At 41.7% G+C, this 24,015-nt stretch overlaps 1 protein-coding gene across 2 annotated transcripts in view; it reads right to left on the minus strand.

The window, feature by feature from the left end:
- The window catches only part of agap1 (ArfGAP with GTPase domain, ankyrin repeat and PH domain 1), a 649,964-nt gene that overhangs the window by 93,220 nt on the left and 532,729 nt on the right, over positions 1-24,015 (minus strand). For both annotated transcript variants that reach the window (XM_072261395.1, XM_072261394.1), the window contains exons 14-15: positions 4,249-4,403; positions 319-409 (exon numbers count right to left, since the gene is read on the minus strand). In XM_072261395.1, coding sequence (XP_072117496.1) covers positions 319-409; positions 4,249-4,403 — 246 coding nt within the window. The remainder of the gene's footprint in view (positions 1-318; positions 410-4,248; positions 4,404-24,015) is intronic.

Consider the following 24,015-nt stretch of genomic DNA (forward strand, 5'->3'; position numbering starts at 1 on the left):
TGTTTCAAGTCAGTGGTTTGTAACAATGCATGACTTGAAAGGCTGGTAGAAGTAGATTCAATAATAACTTCCTATAGGGAATTAAATCCGAAGTTTAAAAAAAAAGAAACATTTGTAAGTCTTTGGGGAAAGAGTGGGGAAGTGAGACTAATTGAATTGTTTCAAAGACACCACACAGACATGATGAGATGATGGCCACCTCCTGTTCCCTTTCATTTTATGGTTACATCCTAGAAACTCTCGCTTGTCTGATGCAAAATGGCACAGGGATTTAGAAGAGCAACAATTTTAGAGAGAAAACACCATTTCATCACTTACTTAGTGCTTCGCAGTCCACGCACTGAGAGTTGCCCCGAATATTTCTGATCGACTGAAGGGCAATGGCTTCATTCTGGCTTGTTAACCGTGACTATAAAAGCAAAATAATAAGAGAGTGAATGACCCCGTGAACAAATGCAAACAGGCAGACTCATTACTGATGCTCCTGTGGAGAATTATTAAACGTTTTGGCTACCACTTTCCGATAGACCGCTTACCCAATTATTACTGCCCTTTGCTCTTCTTAAGGACAACCCTTGTCAAGTGACATTTATTATCGAAACCAAAGATTGTTTCACCTGTTCAGAATGGATGAGTTGGGGAGGGGAGGCTGAATGGATAGATAAGTGGACCATCAATGGGACAGCTTATACTCTGATTCTTCCCCATCTGTTTGCCCTTTAGAACAGATTTCGAGTCAGCGGCTCCCTTGAAGCAAGAACTGACTTCAAGACCATTCATAATTATTCACAAAGAAAAGCACAAGCTCTTGCATCATATGTACAGCACCTTGAAAATGAGTAATTAATGAAAGAGCCCTCTCAAAATGTACAGTAGTATATATTTAGGAGAATTAGACACCTGTAGAAAAATGAAAATAATACACCAATCTTTGCTACTTGCTTCCCCCATAACCCTGATCATCAAACTGTTAAAACATTCTCCCTTTGAGAACAGACTAAGCAAAGCAGTTCTGACGAAGAGTCTTGGCCTGAAACGTTGACTGCACCTCTTCCTAGAGATGCTGCCTGGCCTGCTGTGTTCACCAGCAACTTTGATGTGTGTTGCTTGAATTTCCAGCATCTGCAGAATTCGTGTTGTAAGCAAAGCAGTTGATGATTCACAACAGAATACATTCTTATCATAATCCAGAGGTTAGGAGAAGTACATAACAACATTTTGTAGGCTTTTGTAAGTGGATAAAGCATAGCTTTAGGCTAGATGCCAGCCAATGATGTCAGGAAGCACTGATTTACACAATTTCTAATTCTCCTGAAAAGCTGTGAGCCCTGCAGTTTACTGAAGGTTTCAAAATTGGGAATATAATATATATATTATATATAATATATTATATAATAATATATATATATATATAAAATTATATAGAATAATATATATAATTGGGAATATAATATATATTTGCAGCTACCTGGTTTTCTGCATTAATTTCTCATAGAATATGGTCCAATCGTCATCTAAGTCACAATAATAGACAAACACAATCTGCCCAAACTAATAACACACAATTGTACTACTTCTCATCAATACTGAATACACCACTTAAACAATCACAGTCTAGCTTCAGAAAGGTATGTGAACCTCTGGGGTAATGCCTTCTACAAAAGCAATTTGGAGTCAGGTGTTCCAATCAATGGGATGAGATTGGAGGTGTGGGTTGTAAAGGTGCCCTGTCCTATAATAAAGACACACAAAGTCAAGTTACTGACAGAGCCTGCTTTTCTCCAGAAAGATCTGTTTATGAGCACCATGCCTCGATCAAAACAACTTTCAGAGGAATTGTGGGAGATGCATGAAGCTGGAAAAGGCTACAAAAGCATTTCTAAAGATCTGAGTGTTCATCAGTCCACAGTAAGAGAAACTGTCTACAAATGGAAGAAATTCAGCACTGTTGCTACCCTCCCTAGGAGAGGGCGTTCTGCAAAGATCACACCAGCAGCACAATGTGCAATGCTGAGGGACATGAAAAGACCCAAGGGTAACAGCAAAAGATCTGCAGAAATCTCTAGAAGTTGCTAAAGTCTCTGTTCATGTGTTCACTGTAAGAAAATCACCGAACAAGAATGGTATTCATGGAAGGACACCACGGAGGAAACCAATGCTCTCCAAAAATAAACATTGTTGCACGTTTCAAATTTGCAAAAGACCACTTGGATGTTCTATAACACTTCTGGGACATTGTTCTGTGGACAGATGAGAGAAAAGTTGAACTTTTTGGCAGAAATGCACAGCTCTATGTTTGGAGGAAAAAGGGCACTGCACACCAACAACAAAACCTCATTCCAACTGTGAAGCACGGTGGAAGGAGAATCATGGTTTGGATTGCTTTGCTGCCTCAGGGGCAGGCCAGCTTACAATCGCTGAGGGAACAATGAATTCAAAATTGTATCAAGACATTTTACAGGAGAATGTCAGGGTAGTGCTCCATCACCTGAAGCTTAATAGAAATTGGATGATGTAACAAAATAATGATTCAAAACACAAGAGTAAATCAACAACAGAATAATTTAAAAAGAAAAAAAATGTTTTGGAATTGACAAAGTCAGAGTCCAGACCTTAACCCAATTGAGATGTTGTGGCATGACCTGAAGAAGGTTGCTCATGTAAGGTATCCCAGAAATACTGATGAACTGAAACAGCTTTCTATAGAGGAATGGTCTAAAATTCTTCCTCGCTGTTGTGTAAGTCTGATCAGCAGCTACAGGAAACATTTGGCGGAGGTTATTGCTGATAAAGGAGGTTGTACTAGTTACTAAATACAAAGGTTCACATACCTCTTCCAGCCTGGACTATGAATGATTAAACACTGTGTTCAATACAGACATGAAAAGTACAATTGTGTGTGTGTTATTAGTTTAGGCAGATTGTGTTTGTCTATTATTGTGAGGTAGTTCATGGGTTATTGTCCATTCAGAAATCTGGTGGTGTAAGAGAAGAAGCTGTTTCTGAAGCACCGAGTATGTCTCTTAAGGCTCCTGTACCTCTTCCTTGATTGTAGCAAAGAGAGGAGGGCCTGCCCTGGGTGATGGGGGCCCTTAACAATAGATGCCACAATTGTGAAGCATCACCTTTTGAAGCTGTTCTGAAAGCCGGGGAGGCTCATGCCCATGATGGAGCTAGCTGAGATTACAATTTTCTGCAGGTTTTTCTGATGCTGTGCAGTAGCCTTTCATAGTAGACATTGTTGTAACCAATTAGAATGCTCTCCATGGTACATCTGTAGAAACTTGTGAGTGACATACCAATTCTGCTCAAACTACAAATGAAATATAGACGCTGTTGTGCCTTATATGTCATTGCTCCAACATGTTGGGTCCAGGATAGATCCTCACAGATGTTGACACCCAGGAACTTGAAACTGCTCACCCTTTCCACTTCTGATCCCTCGACGAGGACTGGTGTGTGTTTCTTCAACTTCCTCTTCCTGAAGCCCACAATCAATTCCTTGGTCCTACTGACATTCAGTGCAAGGTGGTTGTTGTGACACCACTCAGCCAGCTGATCTATCTCACTCCTGTATGCCTCCTTGTCACCCTCTGAAATTCTGCCAACAGTTGTTGTGTTGTTGGCAGTGTATAGATGACATTCGAGCTGTGTCTAGCCACACAATTGTGGGTGTAGAGAGAGTACAGCAGTGGGCTAAGCACACATCCTTGAGGTGCACCACTTCAAGCTTACTCAAGAAACCTAAATTTTGCTAGAAGCATGAACAAACGGCACAAAGTGGACAAGTGTTGTGAAAAGGCAAGGCTGATTTATTCCTGACCTGTGTCCTTAATTCACCTTGTAAACCAATTCAAACTCCTGGTACTGTTTTCCACAGAAGCCACTCCAAAATTTTCCACAGATTCCAAAAGTGAAACAGAGTTTCACCTTTTCCTGCAGTCTTACTGCCAAGTTTTATACCAGGTTTTGATCTTCCCATAAAGCCTTAAGAAAACTTTCCTCTCTCCACCCCATCACCCCACCATCAGTTATAACTCCACTCTATGTTGGAGGTGGCTACACCAAATTCAGTAACATCAGAGATAAAACATAAAAGATATAAATTTAACTAGCTACAAAAAGACTGATCTCTTTCAACAGAAAGAAATTAGATATATCTATAATGATCACAAAATCGTCAGTATCACAGTTAACAGATTGATAAAGGAAATTACTAAAGCAGAGAAAGGAACTTGGGGAAAGTACCTTGTTCTTGCTGCTCTCGCATGATTGTAAACTGGCCAAAATCTGACTTTCAATCGCTTGGACCCATGCGTCCCTCTCCTCGTAAGAAGCAGCTTCAAAGTGCCATGTCTGACCCGTGAGAGACACAATTATAAACTCAAAATTCTCTTCTTGCTCTGTAGAGGAAACAAAAGGAAAGTCTTACCAAGTGGAGAACTCAGTGCAGTGTGTGGGTACACCTGCCTAAACTCCCAGGGCCTTTTTGTAACTCATTTCAATCACTTCAGACCATGTAAAAGTCAAAGGGGAAATGCTGGGAACTATGGTCAAGTGATGAATTGATCATCATCAATGGAGGTTTAACGATAAGCACCCAAAAGTGTTAAAGGTATCTAGCCAACAAGGTTAAATCCAACAAGATAGGACTCATTCAATGAAATTTAACCACTGAAATTTTACTGGCTAGTGTACTGATATTGTGATCAGAAGTTAAATGCTCGAAGAGAAGGGTTCACATTTGGAAACAATTTCCCATAGGAGAAAACTGATCACTGTTTTTTCCATCAGCTGTAACAGAGACAACAGATGCATAAGTAGGAATTTCTGGTATCATTTTGAAAATGGCTTTGAAAACAGCCTGGTTGCAGAGGAAGTTCTTTGCAACCTGATAGCTAGCATTAAAGGGCATCAAAAGATTACTCACTCCTGTTTATAATTTCAGATAAAGTCATCACAGCATCTGGACAATCATCTACAGCAAACTGAGTTAACAAAATTGAGTAACCTTCTGTTAATCAAATGATGTACAGTGAGGTTCCTTTTTCTATGTGAGGCTTTATGGGAATTTTTAACTTTCTGTCAAACATACTTAAAGATACAGGCATTGGAAAAGGTGCGATGATGATCACAAGGTTGATACCAGAAGTGAGAGTGTGGAACAAAGAAAGACCAAACATGCTGTACTTTGTCACTATTGAGTGGTGACTCAGTGAGATTCCAGAATGTTCGAAGTAAATTTATTATCAAAGTACTGAATGTAGACATCATCATATGTTGCTTTGAAAATTCATTTCCTTGCAGGCATTCACAGTATAATTGAATCAATGAAAAACTACCCACAAGCAAAGAGTGGCAATCAATGTGCAAAAGACAAACTGTGTAAATACAAAAAAAAAACAAATAATAACAACAAACAAATAAATAACACTGAGAACGTGGTTTCTACTGGAAACAATCTCCACACAGATTAAACCCCACTAGAATTTAATCCAGCGAATGTGAGGTGATGCACTTTGGGAGGCCAAATGCAAAAGCAAAGTACATGTCTGCAATATTGATGTAGAGGGATCTTGAGATGCAATTCCTTTGCTCCATGGAAGTGGAACACAAGTGGACAGGGTGTTAACAAAGGCATGAACCATGCATGCATGCCTTCATCCATCCCGGCAATGAGTATAAAAGTCAGGAGGTTAAGTTGCCGTTGTATAAGATTTTAGCTAAGACACATTTAGAGTATTGTGTGTGTCACCACAGTACAGAATGTACGTGGAGACATTAGAGGTTCACCGGGACGTTGACTGGATTAGACAATATTAGTTACAATGAGAGGCTGGACAAATTTGGACTGTTTTCTCTGGAATGTCACAGGCTGGCGTGTGACCTGATAGTATATTCAACTTTGAGAGGCATAGGGTGGAGATGTCAAATACTTCGGGGCAGAGGTTTAAGTGAGAGGAGGAAAGTTTAAAAGGGATTTGTGTCGGGGGTGGGGAGGGTGACAGAAGCAAATACAACAGCAATATTTCAGAGGCATTTAGACAAACAGAGTGAACTAGCAGAAAATAGAGTGATACAAACCATGTGCAGGCAGATAGGGTTAGGTTAGACTGACATCATAACTGGTGTAGAATTGTTTGGCTACAGGGCCAGTTCCTTTGCTGTACTGTTTGATGTTCTTTTAGGGTGGTAGTCCAAAGCCAGGGGTTGTACTTAGTAATAAATTTACCACGAAACTCAGTAGAATCTGCTCTACTTAGGGAGGGGTAAGAGTGTGGTATTCCTCTGAATGGTTGAAGTGAACACTGAGGCGATGCTGTGTAGGCAGGAGGAGGTAAAATAAGACAAGCGATGTTGATAGTGGTGGATTAAACACTGTGAGAGGAGATTTACAGGGAAAGCACAGATATTGGCCAAAAGCCTATCTCTGTGCTGTTACATTCACTGAATTCCCCATAAAGATGCAAACACATACCACAGGACAGTACTTTGGATAGTCGCAGGAGGCAACAGGTCTTTCAAAATGGAAGAGGGCCCCATGTAAAGGCACTCAGGTATTAGAACTGCAAAATATTTCCTGCTGAAACGTTACAGAAATTATTAATGCAGGAATTATCAAACCATTGTAATAAATAACACCTTTTGAGCAAAGGGCTCTGAGCAAATGCTGGCCTTTGAAATCTTGCTGGGAGCACACAGTTACAATGGGACTTCAATCACTTGCTGCCAACTGCACAGTTTATGAACAGATTCAATCATTTGTTCATATGCCAATTGACAAAATATTTTACAGTGTAATATTTCTAAAGCCAACTTGAATCAATTATATATAAAGCAACAAAATCCTCCATTTGAGATGCAAGTTCACACACAAACCTATGCAATGAGCCCCTCAGGCCCCATTCAACGTGCTGGAATTTTGTATCTGCAAACCAGAAATTCTGAAGAAAAAACAATGGCAATCAGGAAATTATTAAACTAAATCTACCACAGAAGAACCCTAATAAGAAGGCAAGGGCTTATGATTATCTGATCCAGTTGCTTTCCATTTAAAGTGACATTACCCATTATAGCTGACTTACTGGAATGTGACCAGATATACATACTGTATACCACATACGATTCCCGGACTACATGTATTAAAGAGCTTTGAAATGGATTTTGGGCAGTTGAATAAATTGACCTCCTGACATTTTGTATAAGAAAAAAACAACCTAATTTATAATTTTCATGTACAAATGAAAAATTCAATCTTCTATTAAACAAACGTGTGATTGCTGGCTTTGCTGAAAGCGTTTCAAGTCAATTTATGAACTTTGACTCAGGTGACCTTCAGCGGTACGGAATAACAGGCATAGACTATAAAGCATTCGCACATGCAAATGACCTAGCATGCACCAGCCCTGGATTGGAGCTCAACTACAAAGAGCATTACAGGCAATGTTTCGCAAAACAAATTAAATACTGTACTTAAATGTCACAGCACACGATTGTATTTTGCCACAGATCATTACACCTGCTACTTGCACCTTAAACTGCAATAACTTGGAAAATATTACATCGAATGGCAACATGTGCTGAAGTCGGGGTTGGGGGTGGGGTGGGGAGAATGGAAATGGGTTTCTTGAAGTAATTTAAACATCACTATCCTACAGCTAGAGGGAAAGGTCAAAATTTAAGTAAGGAAAAAAGGAACATGTATGACATAAATGATGCAGTTAAATAAAGCTTAAAAAGAAATACAAACAATATCAAAGCCCACACAAGTAGGCAAGTTATACTCCCAACCAAGCTTTCTGCCGGCCGGTCAGTTTTAACTCTGCGTTCATTACCTTCTGTGTTGGTGCTTGTACTGCTGCTGCTGTATATATTTCGCAAGCTACCTACACGGTTTAGTTTCCAGGCTTTACGCTTGGCTGCGTCCAGGGAGCAGAGGGAGAGAGACAAAATGGAGACAGAAAGAGAGAGAGGTGTCAAAGTACAGTGAGAAAGTAGGCAACTAGCAAGGGGGAGGGAGCGGGGTCTCGCTAAACCTCACACAGCAATTAGGAGAGAGGGCACTTAATTGCTTGGCTTCTGCTTTCCAAACTCAGGATCTTTTCTTTGGTTTTCAGAAGTCAGGACTGAAAAAAAGAGGCCATGCTCAAGCAGTAAATTTTAGTTTGATGGAACTTTCTGGCCAGTCCCTCCATGTGTGACTAGAAAGTCTAAGCTGAATCATGCAGTCATATCCATATGATGACTTGGATCTTTGAAACATCAAAAATAGCAACAACTTTTTATAGTACACAAAACGTACACAAAATGTTGACGTAATAATGTCCAACAGCTGACAGTCAGGTAAATTATAACAGGACAATTTAAAGTGGAAGCGGAAATCTGAAAGATACTGTATCTGTTAGAAATACTTAGCAAATCAGGCAGCAGCTACAAAGAGAGAAACAACAGTAAGGTCTCTGCTTGATGACATTGTTTCAGAACCAATTTGAAATGCAAACCTTTTCTCTTCAAATACTTGCATATTTCCAACAATTTTTGCTTTAATTCCAATTTTTATTCAACATATTTGAACGAATAACCAAAGAAATTAAACAAGACATTATGAAATATATTTTTCCCTCTTTTTGACTTCAGAGCCAAAGCCTAGTGCAGTGGAGACCAGCCATTCACAGACAAGGTTGGGTCCTACCCCTGACTCCAGACAATTTTTTCTTTTGAAGCAGTTAACAGGTTACTACAGGTTGAAGCTCTCTAGTCCGGCATTCTGAGATCTGGTGACTCCCGTGGTCCAGGTGTGTTTTGAATGTGCAGTACAGTTCAGATCTCTACTGATTTACTGAACTCTCAGATCTAAAATTAACTAAGATGTATAATAATCTGTAGCTAATTAACCTATTAACCAATTAACTTTTTCATTCACAACCAGCAATTATTTCTGATTTATGGACTCTTTGACAGTTCTCAGAATCATTTTACCTTGGAGCATGCACTTAAATAGAACAGTTCTCCTGCTCAGTAGAGGTGATTGGGGTTAATATTCCTGGATTTTTTTTTGTAGCTTGGCACTAGTCAGGTCTCAATGGTGTTGGATTAGAGAGTTTCTGCCTGTTTTCAATTAGCTTCCACTGACATTTGTGAAGAATAGAAGCTCAACAAAGAAAGGAAATAGAAGAAAAGATATATAAATAAATGTAGAAGCAAAAGGGTATAATCTTCTATCTTCATTCATTGATGGGCCCTAGCAGTGTTGGAAGGCCCAGTGATTATTGCCCATCCCTAAAATGTAGCTGGGAAGGTGCCTTTACGGGCTGCTGTAGTTGCTTGGATGAAGATGTTCCCTTCGTGCTATTGAAAACAGATTTAGTCCGAGGGATGATAAAAGACCAGCAGTAGATTTTCAAGTCATTGAGTCACAAAAAAAGACCATGGAATCAGACCCTTTAGTCCACTGAGTCCATATTAACCTTCAACCACCCATTCACACTAATTCTTCATTAATCCCATTTATTATTCTCCTCATATTCACAAGGAAGGCACCTTAACATCTTGACCTTTTAAGGAGGCTTTTTCTTGTCACCGAACCCTCCAACAAACTTCTACAGGTATACAGCTGGAAGTATCCTGACTGGCTGCATCATGACCTGGTTTAGCAATTCAAATATGCAAGAACATATGCAGCTGCAGAGAGTAGTGGATTCTGCCCAAAACATCACAGGCAGGTCCCTACCCACCTTCAGAAGTATCTATAACAGGCACAGCCCTCAAGAAGGCAACATCCATCATCAAAGATCCCTACCATCTGGGCCATGATCATAGCTCTTTGTAGCTACCATTGGGCAATAGGTACAAAGACTTGACTGACCAATAAGGACCATCTCAAAGAAATTGAGCTGTGTCAGTGAACACATTAGATTATAAGGATTGAGATAATGTAACACAGCTTTGGCAAAAACATTTCACTGCAGGGATATGTGGTCATCCACTACGTATCTGAAAGGATAGATAAATGGTGAAAAATTAGAAGAGTTAAAGGTCCGAACAAACACAAGAGGGTCCATGCACAAGAGGGTCAGTGAAATGCCATGGATGGGCAAAGAACATAATCAAAATTATGATGAAATTCTGACCTCTATACCTACAGCACAGGTGAACAAGGACACAGAGGCTCATGCTGAGATGCTGCAAACAATCTGAGCAATGTCCCTTAAAAAGGACGTGTAGAAACAGGAAAATGGGATCAGTGGTAGGTGATATGACGCCTTGAAGGTGCTCTGTCATTCAACAGGATCATGGCTGATCTTCCATCTTGCTGCCATATCCCCACTCTCCCTAAACCTCATGATGATTTTTGTGTTATCTATGGTCTTTCAGTAAGATGGTTACACACTTGAACACAGCAGCCTCTCTGGGTCCAACCAAAGATGCAATTGCAAAGGGAGAAGAAGATGGCAGCGCGATGAAGCTCGCAGCGGCCACTCCGATGGTGATGTCTGTTATTTGTCAAGTAGGGTGCCGTGCACAATTCTGATTTGATGGAGACAGATGCAAGAGCACGGAGGAACACCTGGTGAAACTTCTGAAATGCCTGCTTTGCTGCTGCTGCTACTGTGTGGTCCAGAATCTCCTGAGGGGAAGGCCCCGAGTCCTCAGCTTTGCTTGTTGCTCGGTGGCCGGGGCGGGGTCGAAGCGCTTGGCAGAGGATGGTGCTTGGAGAGGCTGTGTCGGAGGGGCTGGTCGGAGGCTCGAAGTTTTCGGACGGACTCAGAGTCCGCTGCTGTCGGGTGCTTCCAATGGTGCTGCATCGGCAAGACTGCGGCGCTTGGAGGTTCATGGCAGGCAGACTTTCTCCCTTCGACTGTCTGCGTGAGATGATGAGGCTATCGTGACTTTGAGACATTTTTTTTTACCGTGCCCGTGGTCTGCTCTTTATCAAATTACGGTATTGCTTTGCACTGTTGTAACTGTATGTTATAATTATGCGGCTTTGTCAGTTTTAGTCTTGGTTTGTCCTGTGTTTCTTGTGATATCATTCTGGAGGAACGTTGTATCATTTTTTAATACATGCATTTCTAAATGACAAAAAATGAGGACTGAGTGTCCTCATAATCTAATCTAATCGTTCATCCTTTTTGTCCCTTTTAATGACTGCAAGGCACCACTGGTTAGCAAGAGTATCAAGTATTGCAGGTCTACTCCACAAGTGAGCTGCTGGATAGTGGCAGAGCTGGACTTGTTGCACACTGTGTTGCAGCCAGCTTCAGCCAGCCAGGGAAGAAAGGCACCGTCAGTGGTGATTGCAAGACCCTGTTGGACATTGGTAATGTAGGATACTGCGAGTCCAATTCACTGGCTCACTGGTGAAACTGACAGTGGAGGACCTGCATGGCCTCAGTTGTAGTGCGGACCAGGCCTTGTTCATACCTCGGGGTCACTTGTTGCGGCCGCTGAGGAGAGAGACATCAGAGCTGGCAGTGTGCCACTGGATTTTGTGCTGGGTTGGAGGCTGGCAGCTCCCATCCGGTGTTCCCTTGATGGGAGACAAGCCCGCTTGCATTCGCCTGCAGCTGACCTATGCATTATGTGTTCACTAGACACTAGAATACTACAGCACAGTACAGGCCCTTCAGCCCTCGATGTTGTGCCAACCCATATATTCCTTAAAAAAAGGTGCAGAAATGTTGCGCCAGGACAACATCCATACACCATTAATCTACGGGCCATGCTACTCAAGGACTTAGGCTATATTATTACTATTTTTATTTTTAGTACAGTTTGAATACCCCCTGTATCTGAAATTCCAAAATCCTCCAAAATTTGATTTTTTTTTAAAAGAGCTGACATGATATCACAAATAGAAAATTACACAAGACACTGAAAAGGTTTCCAGGTGATGCGCAGGCCTCTGTGCACCACAAACAGTTCTGAGAACTGACCTTACGTATGTAGTGAACAGAAGTCAATGAGAAATAGACTAACTCCACATCGGGTGACACAGTAACATAGTGGTCAGCACAGCACTTTACAGTACCAGCAACCCCAGTTCAATTCCCGCCACTGTCTGTAAGCAGTTTGTACGCTTTCCCTGTGACAATATGGCTTTCATCCGGGTGCTCCAGTTTCCTCCCACAGTCCAAAGAGGTACTAGTAATGGGTTAATTGGTCATTGTAAATTGTCCATGATTAAGCTAGGGTTAAATTGAGGGTTAACAGACAGCACAGCTCAAGGGACCAGAAGAATCTACTCCATGCTGTACCCCAATAAAAATACATAATAAATAAAAAACGAAGATCTCGATCGTGTATCGCAGTGAACATATGTGGCTTAATGGTATGTTGATAATGAAACAAGCAAAGATCTATCACAGCAAACTGAAAATTGAAGGCCACTGTGAATATTCAATGGGATGGTTGCACAAATTTAAGAAAAGGCACAGCATTAAAAATTTAAAGTGTTTGCTGATCATGAAAGTCTAACACAAGAAGTCGTCTACAATGCTAATTGTTTTTATGCTTTCCATCAAAACCTAAAAATAAAGTAAAATTCAAACTCAGTGTATTCAAAACATGGCATTGTAGGTGGAGACTGATGCTTGTTCAACAGCTGACTCAGGTAGTCTCCTGACGCTGCTGTGCTGCTTTCATTACTCTGCACTCATTATATTAACGGTCTGTAATAACTTTTACTGTTAAGTACATATGTGTGATGAACAAGTGTAAGCCAAAGACTGCTTACCGGTAGTACATAAATTCAGAGTAGGAAATGATGGTGATCATTAAATATTCTAAAATCTGAAAAAAAATCCAAAATCCAAAACACTTTGGCCCCAAGCAGTCTGGATAAGGGGCACTCATCCTCTACCACTTTCTGTGACTGTTTTTCTGCTGTGTGTGCAATGTGTGACTGTCGGTTCTGGGTTTTACAACTTAACCCCAGAGGAAGGCTGTTTCATTTGGCTGTATTAATGTGTACAGTTGAATGCCAATTAAACTTCAACTTCTTTTTAAACATATTCAGCAACTTGGTCTCTAGAGCCCTTTGTGGTAGAGAACTGTACAGGTTCACCTCAATAATAACATTTCTCATCATCTCATTCTAAATAACTAACTCCTTGCCCTGAAACTGTGATCTCTGGCCTTAGATTGGTCCTTTCTCACTTCCAGCCTGTTGATCCCTGTTAGAACTCTAGAGACTTCAAATGAGATCTCCTCACATTATTCTACACTTCAGTAAGTGTAGGCCTCGTCAACCCAATCTCTTCTCTGGACAACTGTACGGCTGCCGAAACCCCTCTGCACTCCCTCTATGCCAGATATATCCTTCAGAACCATGGAGTTATACAGCATGGAACAAGTCATTCAGCCCATCGTATCCATGCTGACCATTGGGAAGCCATCCATATTAATCCCAACCTCCAGCACAGGGTCTGTAGTTTACTATGCCGTGACAATTTAAGTACTCATACAGGTACTTTTCATGTAAAGAGACCAAAAATGCACACAATTCTCCACATGTGCCCATCAAAACCACGTACAATTAAATATTCTTGCTTCCTTATTTCTATCCACTTGCAATGAAGGTCAAAATACTCTTTGCCTTCTGAAAAGTTCCCTGCAGCTAGCATGTTTGCCTTCAGTACCTGGTGTACCATGACACCCAGATTCCTATGACACCCACTTTCCCCCCACATCCCAAAGATGAGCAGGTTGGTAGGTTAATTGGCCACTGCTGTGCCTGATGTGCAGTGAGTGGTAGAATCTAAGAGAAGTGGGCGAGAATTTGGGGTTAATAAAATAAGATTAAAGTGGGAATGGTGTAAAGTGTTGGCATGGACTTGGAGTGTGACTCTATAACTGCTTGTACTGGTTCTCCCCATAAGTAGGTACTTAAAAAATGGCATGTAGTGTAGCTTTACCAGGATGGTATCTGGGCTCAGTGGAGAGTGTTGTCAGCCCAACATGATAGATTTCTTAGCCTAGGCTACCTCATTGTTACTGAACAGCAGCTAACTACGGCATTCCATACCTCTGAATTTTCCAAGTCTTGGTGTAACCCATAAACAAACAAGCCAGGAACATGATGGAAAACTTGTCCGGATGAATATAGCTCCAACAAGATTTAACCAACTTGACACTATTCAGATTCAGGTTTAGTTATCACGCGTACTTGGAAACATACAGTGAAATGAGTTGCTTATGTCAACAGCCAACACACCTAAGGATGTTCGGGGGAAGGGGGTGGGGGGGGAGCAGCCTGCAGTGTCACCACACATTCTGGTACCAACATAGCATTCCTACAGAACAACACAGAATACAACAAGCAACAAAACAACACCAGCAAAACAAACCCCTTTTTCTCCCTCCCATCCACACATACAGCAGTCCTCCAAATGTAGGACAACCTCCCACCTCCTATCTTCAGTCTCCAGGATTTGGCCTTCAATTTTGACTTCTGACCGACTCACGGGCTTCGATTTTTGGTATCAACCCCTGGACTGTCTGATGACAGGACCCCGAAAGCCAGGCGTGCTGACTCATGCCTTCTGCTCGCACAGACATCCGATCCTGGGACCCATTAACCTGGAACAGCCCGACATGCATGGACGTTCTTCCTCAGCCATTAACAAAGCTGGAGCAGAGGTCTGGACTCCATATGTCCTCCATCACCTGCCCGCGTCACCGGACTTCAAGACCAGAGCAGAGGCCTAGACTACAGAAACCAGCTTGGGTGGCCTCCATCTATCACCCCGACTACTCAGTCTCCCACCTCCACCACCGGTGCACACTGCTTGCAGGATGTTACTGGCAAAATCTTCTGCAGCAATTGGCCACAGACACCAAGGGTTAATGCTTCTGACAGAAGGGAGCACCACCGCTTCTGTGTTGCAGGATTCCCCACAAACAGCACCCATCCTGATTTTAAAAAATCTATCGCCCTTCCTTTGCTGTCACTGGTTCCAAATGCAGAAAATCTTTGGGTGACAGATTTACATGCAGAGCGTCAAGAAGGTAGCTTGCCAGCATTCCCTGGAGAGCAGCTCGGAGTGGGCAATAAACCTTAACCTCATCACTGATGCCCAAAGAGAACGCATTAAAAACACACAACACAACTGCACTTGTGTGCCCCACCCCATCAATAAATTTATTTTAATCTGGATTAATTTTCTTCCTTTTCTTCAAAAGACAATGCCTCATGAAGGTGACATCCATCATTAAGGGTCCCCACCACCCGAGGACATGCCCTCTCTCATTACTACCATCAGAGAGGAGGCGCAGGAGCCGGAAGTCACACTTGATGTTTTAGAAACAGCTCCTTCCCCTCCAGCACTGATTTCTGAATGGACCATGGAACATCATTATTTTGGCCCCCTTTTTGTACTAATTAATTTAAAGTATACATTTATTATAACTTATAGTGTATTTTATGTATTGCCCTGTACTGATGCCGCAAAATAACAAATGTCACGACATTAGTCAGTGACAGCAAACCTGTCCGGATTCTACACTGTCCTCTCAGAGAATGCTGTTTCAGGCTGAACCTGCTTGGATGGCACTGAATGATGTGGCTGCTGCTCCAGGGAACATTTGCCGAGGACGTACGACCACATTCTAAACAAACAAAGGTTGTATTACGTCCAAACCCCTGTTATAATAGGAATCCAGCAACAATTCCACCTTGGCAGAGGAAAACGAGTTGGTCTTTTGGCATCAATGTGAAAGTGCTCTTTTAAATAAAAACAAAAAGAACAAAAAATGTTTATTCTGACTGACTGTCAGTATATAATGTCACTCCAAAAACATACGGTACTTTCTAATACTTGGAAATATGTCTTCAATTTTGATCTTTGCATCTGACATGCATCTTTGCTTCTCCACCAGTTCACCTGACTTTGCCGTTGCTTTTATAAATATATGCAAGTTAGTGTGCAGTCCAAAGAAACTTCCAGAGGATTTGTAAGCACAATAAAAATGGAAGTTCAAGAACAGAGGTTTGCTCATACACATATTCAGATTTATTTGTCACATGTTGTTTGCATTAACAACTAATATACCCAAGGATTTGCTGGGAGCAGCGCAAATGAGAAATTTTGCGGCATCAGTACATTAGAGTCAGGATTTAACCTGGGTCACTGGCGCTTTGAGGTAGTTAGATTAAACCGGCAACTGTGTCGCCTCATTCCAAGGAAACGTAACAGAGAATTTTCCACATCGTTGTCACCTCTGAATCCGAAGGGTGGAATCAAGTATCGCTCCAGAGGCTTGAGCAAATAACTTGGTTGCAGCACTGGGCCAGAAGCCCCATCAGAATGATGCTTGTTCTCAATGACTCAAATTATGAGGACAGATTATACAGAAGATGAATTGTATTCCCTGTCTAATGGAATTTCTGGATCACATTGCCTTACTGTTTGGCAGCCAAGTGAAGGAAGTGTAGTGTAGCCAATATAAACATCCCTCACCACTGCTTTTTTTCAGGTGCTCCTTTTGAATGACAGCTTAACCTGAGCTGCCCTCTCTGGTCAACGCAAAAGACACAAGGGCAAAAAATAGGAGTTATCGCTCATATCCCAACATCATAAAAAATTGTTTATTTAATCATTACCTCGTAATGGGTCGTTTGTGGAAACTATGAATGGAGTTGTTGCTGTGTTTTCCACATTATAACTAGTATAGGTGACATCAGCACTTAGGAGACCATGGGAAAAACAGAATCCAAGGCTCCCACTTCTTCATTTAGTCATGTTCCTCTTTGGAGATATTGACCTTGGAAGGTTGGTTAGGACAGGACTAGTGATGAGGATAACTGCCCTCAGAACTGAAAGGACAGGAAAATTGCAGGTAGAAAACTGCCTAACACACAGAGAGCCAAGAGGAGTAACAAACTGCTGTTTCTCAGGCTGGATCGAAGTGTAAAAAGGTGATCACCAGAAATCCGTACTGGGATCCATCTTTTTAAAATATATATTACTGGCCTTGTCTCGGGTATGTAAGGCATCAGTTCAGTCTTTGCAGACAAACCAAATGTAGACGAGTAGAAAATAACAAGGTGAGTAAGTAGCAGGATTGGGAGGACAGAAACAACTGAAATAGGCAGAAGCATGGCAGGTGAAATTTAAGGCAGAGATGCTTGAACCCCTTTGTTCTAAAGAATGAAATGAAGAAATATAAATTAAATGTTGCAATCCGGAAAGGATACCAGAAGAGAGAAACTCTGGGGTTTATGTGCAAAGTCTTTAAAGATGGCTGGCTTTGTAAATACAGTCCAAAAGTCCCATTGAAAGAGCAATTTAAATGAAAAGTTGTTGCTGTACATATGAGAATGCTGTTAATAGTCAGGAAGACTTGATAAAAATTTGGATTTCATTGCATGTAGATCATAAGACATAGGAATAGAATCAGGCCATTTCACTCATGGAGTCTGCACCACCCTTCCAACATAGCTGATTTATTATCCTGCTCAACCCCAATCTCTTGCATTCTCCATGTAACCTTTGATGCCCTGACCAATCAAGAACCAATCATCCTCCATTTAAATACACCCAATGACCTGGGCTCCACAGCCTTCTGTGGCAATGAATTCCACAGATTCACCACCATCAGGCTAAAGAAATTACTCTTCATCTCTGTTCTAAATGAACACCCTTCTATTCTGAGGCTGTGTCCTCACCACACCACAGGAAACATTCTCTCCACATATCCACTTTATCGAGGCCTTTCAACATTCAATAAGATTTCAATGATGTCACCCCTCATTCTTCTGAATTCCAGTGAGTAGAGGCCCAGAGCCATCAAACACTCCTCATATGACAAGCCTTTCAATCCCAGAATAATTTTCATGAACCTCCTTTGAACTCTCTCCAACCTCAGCACATCTTTTCTTGAATAAGGGGCCCAAAACTGCTTACAATACTCCGTGAGGCCTCATTAGTGCTTTATAAAGCCTCAACATTACATCCTTGCTTTTATATTCTAGTCCTCTTGAAATGAATGCTAACATTGCAATTGCCTTCCTCACTATTGACTCTAACTGCAAATTAACCCTTAGGGAATCCTGCACGAGGACTCCCAAGTCCCTTTGCACCTCAGATTTTAAAATTTTCTCTCAATTTAGAAAATAGACTATGGTTTTATTTCTTCTACAAAAGAGCATAACTGTATACTTCCTGACATGGTTTTCCATCTGCCATTTCTTTGCCCATTCTCCTAATCTGTCCAAGTCCTTCCGTAGCCTCTCTATTTCCTCAAAACTACCTGCCTTTCCCCTATCTTCATATCGACCGCAAACTTGGGCATAAGTACATCAATTCTGTCATCCAAATCATTGATATATAACATAAAAAGAACCAGACCCAACACAGACCCGCGTGGAACACTACTAGTTACCCGCAGCCAGCCAGAAAAGGCTTCCTTCATTCCCACTGTTTGCCTCTTGTCAATCAGGCAATCTGCTACCCATGGTAGTATCTTTCCTGCAGTACCATGGGCTCTTATTTTGTTAAGCAGCCTCATGTGGGGCACCTTGTCAAAGGCCTTCTGAAGTGTTACTATTCATGTTATGGCAATTAACAGCTTATAAACTTGCTCAGAGTGGGCAAGGACACTTGCTCATGAGCAAGGACACAAGTGTGGTTGTAGAGGAAATGGCTGCCTTGTGGTGTAGGGTGTTTCTAAGAAGGTTTTGGAAATCAGATACATAATTGGTAATGTTAAACAAACACTTTGACACAGTGGTTAGGGTCATATGTATAGTTCCTCAACTCCTCAGAAACAGTCAATTCTTCTGCTTACACTAGGGTTGTAAGTTACAGGAAATAATTAACCATCATGGCTTTGAGATATGGGAAGACACCCATGCAGTCACTGGGAGACTGTGTAAACTCTCCACAGCAGGCAAACTAACAATGTTTAAAGTCACCTCACTTTTCTCCACTGTCCTTCTCAATTCTGCCTCTCCTCCATCTTCTCATTGAAGGGTTGATAAAAAGACATGGATCATATAATCAATATAATGGGGCCAGAAGGATGAGTTACAAATTAGCATTTAATGGTGGAAGGAAGCAGTTGTCCAGGATCTACTGTGAAATTCAGATTTGCCAAAATCTGTCAGGACACTAAGGGTTGAATTACAGGAAGAAATTACTCAGCCACTGTGAAGCAGCCATATCCCAAAATGGTGATGCTTTGTGGGCAGCAAACAAAACTACTAACTACTCTATTAATTACACTTTTTCTGGACTATGACCATTGCAATCTGCAGCCTGTAATTTCCCTTTGGGAGATGTGCTTTCGAAGCTCCTGTACAACCTGGTATTTTTACGGTATCTTGAGGGATTCGGCAAACTGGACTCTCGAGAATGCAGGTACGGCAGTGTTGGCCATTACTGGAGCGGACTCCGGGCCAGATAGATGTGGCGGGTCCTGGGCGGAAAATAAAGCATTGTTTAATCCATCTAAATGCCAAGCCAGACTAAGGCACTGAGGCTGAGGGTGAAGGATGAACCAGTGTTCAGCTCACTCCTCCATGAGGCTTTACTCACCTCAGCACTGAACTGGCTCCGAGGCTGTGGCCAGCGGTCGTTGGGCTCTGGGATCGGCTGCAGCACTGAACTGGCTGCATGGCTATGGGCTCACTTTTGGGAACTCTGCCGTTCATTCTCTGTGTGTTATTTGTTTACTTTTTAATTGTTTGCACAATTTCTTTTTTTCCCTCACAAATTCGATGCTTGATGGTCTTTGCTGTGTGGGATTTTTTCATGGATTCCATTGTGTTTCTTTGTTTTGTGGCTGTTTGCAAGAAGGTGAATCTCAAGGTTGTATATGTTATATATACAGTCGTCCCTCGGTATCCGCGGGCCAGGACCCCCCACAGATACCAAAACCCGCAGATGCTCAAGTCCCTTATATAAAATGGCATAGTATTTGCATATAACCTACGCACATCCTCCCATATACTTTAAATCATCTCCAGATTACTTATAATATCTAATACAATGTAAATGCTATGTAAATAGTTGTCATACTGTATTGTTTAGAGAATAATGACAAGAAAAAATAGTCCGTACATGTTCAGTAAAGACACAAACATCGTAGCTCTTCTGGGAACGCTGATGCTGCCTTGGCATCAGCCGATGCCGATTCTCCCGTGATCTTTAAGTTCTTGAGGCTGTAGCGCTTTACATAGCTAGCCAGCCATCCCTTACTAGCCTTAAACTCCTTCCTCTCACTCACAACACAAGTAGCGAACGAACGAGACACGAGGCAAACAATGCTCAAACAACGAGTGCTGGAGAGAGACTGGGATCTGTGAAATGGCAGGAGGTTACAGCAGGGTATGCCTACACATCACTTCATTCGCATGGATTCAGCGTAGTGCTCGGCGCACAGCAAATTCAGGTTTTGCTTTTTGGAACTTTCTGGATTTTTGTTTTGAATATTTTTGATCCGCGGTTGGTTGAATCTGCAGATGCAGAACCCGTGGATACGGAGGGCCGACTGTATATTGATAATAAATGTATTATAAACTTTGATCTAATTGGCACGGGTAAACAGAGGGACAGTAATCCAGCCTGGTTTTCTGAAAGATAGCAGATTATCTATATTTAATATGGGTGAATCCAAGATTAGGCCACTCCCTCCCACCACCGTCACCTTTCACCAGCATTCATGCTCTCAGAGTACACGAATTTTGACAAAGTGCCAGAGTCTGAATTTTCTGCAGAAAGTGAAAGCAGAGATCTCTCTCAGTATTTGGATGCTTTTTCCCACAAGTGTACATGAACTATTATATTGTATGTACATTTGTTGCTTCCCTCAGAAGACAGTCGTTAGTCTAATCCACTGCCTACAATGAGACAAGTGGGACATCAGTGAGGTCACATTTTGGAAACTACATTTGTCCTATAAATGGCTACATTCATAGGAGGTCATCAGTAAAGAAAAAACTATCTGGAACACAACACCAAGAGTGCACAACATTATTTTCACTTTTATTTTCTGCCTGCCTTTGCAGAGTACGGTTACCACAGTTTCATTGGTAGTGGCCACCCTCGAGTATCTGCTGAACTGGCTAATCTTTCAAGCAGGTCTAATCAGCATGCATTGGCAGGTTATTTGATTGTGGGAATATCGCACTCAAGGCTCTTAATAAAACATCCATCTGTAGGAGAAATGGTGACCCAACAGAAATCAACTGATAAGGAATTCTGCTTCAGTGCATTGATTCTCTATCTTTCACAAGCCCACAATCTGCCATACAAACAGCACAAGAGCAGCTTCACAGGTAGATTCCAATGTCTCAACCTACCTTTATTATAGATGAACACTAAATCACTTGTCTTAATTGATGTTTCTGAAAGATGCTGGCCTCAATACTTTCCCATGTGAGAAACATCCTGTTTATGGCATTGGAGGGGGCCCAGAGGAGGTGCATGAGAACGATTCCGGGAATGAGAGGGTTCACAAATGAAGTGTGTTCGATGGCTCTGGGCCCTTACTCATTGGAGTTTAGAAGAATGGTGGTGGTGGTGGTGGGGGGGCGGAGGACCTCAATGAAACTCATCGAATATTGAAAGGCCTAGATAGAGTGGATGTTGTTTCCTATGGAAGGGGAGTCTAGGACCAGAGATGAGCAGTTTCTTTAGCCACAGGGTGGTGAATCTGTGGAATACACTGCTACAGACGGCTGTGAGGCCAAATCATTGGGCATAATTAAAGCATGGGTTGGTAGTTTCTTGAGTAGTAAGGGTGTCAAGAGTTATGGGGAAAAGGCAGGAGAATGGGTTGAGAGGGATAATAAATCGAAAGTCAAAAATGAGCAGATTGTATTCCTTAGTATTTTGCCAGCTAACGGTGACAAGAAATATAGAACAGCTCTTCCGGCTCTCAGTGTCTCTGCTGAACGTGATACCAAATTGAACAACCCCTTCTGCCTGTAGGTGATCCATATTCCTCCATTCGCTGCATATTTGTGTCTATATAAAAACTTCCTAAACACCACCCTTATATTCTGCTTCCACCATCATCCCTGGCAACTTGTTTCACACTTACCACTCTTCGTGTAAAAAAAACTTGCCCTGATACATTTTCTTTAAACTTTATCCCCTTACTTAAAGCTAGACCCTCCAGCATTTGACATTTTTGCCCCAGGAAGAAGATTTTGACTGCCTACCCTATCAATGCCCCTCACAATTCATAATCTACCAGATGTCTTCTCAGGCTCTGATGCTCCAGAGAAAACAATCTAAGTTTGTCCGATTTCTCCTTACAGCTAATACCCTCCAATTCTGGCAGCATCTTATAAACCTTTCTGCACCCTTTCCAAAGCTTTCACATCCTTCCAGTAATGGGGCAAGAGATCGCCAAGTGTGATCTAACTGAAGTTTTATATATTTGCAACATGACTTTCTGCCCCAAATGATGAAGCCAAGCATGTCATGCATTTTCTTTACTATTCTATCTACCCGTGTTGCCTCTTTCAGGGAGCTATGGATGAGGACCCCAAAATCCCTCTGTTCATTAATGATGTTAAAGGGGTTCCCCCATTAAATATATTCTCTTACATTTGGTTTCCAATTTGCAACACCTTACACTTGCCCAGATTAAATGTCATCCACCATTTGATCTAGATCTGATCTATATCCCACTGTATCCTTTGATAACCTTCTCCACTGTCTGTATCTCCACTAATTTTTGCGAAGTTATTCTCCAACTCATTTAAAATTTTTGTCCAAGTCTTTGATATATAGCACAGACAACTTAGTTCCCAGCATCAGTCTCTGTGAAACACCACTGGTCCTGGACCTCCAGCCAGACTAACACCACTATCCTCTGCCTACTATGGGCAAGCCAACTCAGAATCCATATGACCAAGTCATCATGGATCTTAATCTTCTGGATCAAAGGGTAACTATTAAGGTAAACTTTGGTTGATAGAGACAAGTCATTTCATATTCATGTTACATTTTTCATTAAGACGAAGGAGTCTACTTCTGCTCTCAGAGCAACGCTATCAGTGCCTTTCCCCCACTGGTGATATATTCCCCCTCAATTCTGCATTAATACACCAAAGATTCTCCAACCTAGACTGGGGTAACTTCTAGTAATCAACTAATCTATCAACCATCACGTCCTGGAGTTGTAGGAGGATATGCATCGTCACAGGGAGAATGTGTGAACTCCCCACAGAAGGCAAATTAACAAAAAATCCAGATGTTTTGACTCTCTTCTGTAAATGAAAGTCAATCCACGTCACTTGTTCATTTCAGATTTGAAGTTGATGGACTTTTGTCAAACAAAGGCATATGGGATATACAGGCTGGAAAGAAAAAAAATTGAAGGGAGAAAATGTGCAGCATTATGTCGATAAAGCTTCCTAATGTGTATAAGATTATTTGATTTTTATGTACAACATGCCCTTTCAAAATGCATGCTGACTAGTCATGATTAGCTCATGTTTCTCCAAGTGCTTAGTAATTTCATCCCATATGACAGAGTCCAGTAGCTTGCCAACAACTTTAATCAGACTAACTGCCCAAGCTCTTTTTTTAAATAAGCCTCCACATCTGGCAACGTCCAGTATTAGTCCTGCAGTATGCTTTCCAAATAGTTTGACAGACAACCGGAAAACTCTCTTTATCCAAAACAATAATCTCCATGAACAGTCACGTAGTCACGATGTTGCTGTGTTCCTAGTATCCGTATGTATTCTTATAGAGTGCCATAATGGTGCAGCAGGTATAGAGGCTGCCTCCCAGCTCCAGTGACCCAGGTTCAATCCTGAACTTGGGCATAGCCTGCTTGTTCACCTTACTCGCTTTTATCCGTCAAAACATGGAGGAACCTTCACAAACTCTCACAACCCCAGATGACCCTTCGATTTCAGTTTCTGAGGCCAACTTGAGAGCATCCTTCAGGAGGGTGAACTGACAGAAAGCATCCGGCCCAGATGAAGTATCCGGCCAAGTAGTAAAGACCTGCGCTGATCAACTGGCTGGAGTGTCCACCAATATATTTAAC

Source organism: Mobula birostris, chromosome 6, assembly GCF_030028105.1.
Source record: "Mobula birostris isolate sMobBir1 chromosome 6, sMobBir1.hap1, whole genome shotgun sequence".
NCBI lineage: Eukaryota > Metazoa > Chordata > Chondrichthyes > Myliobatiformes > Myliobatidae > Mobula > Mobula birostris.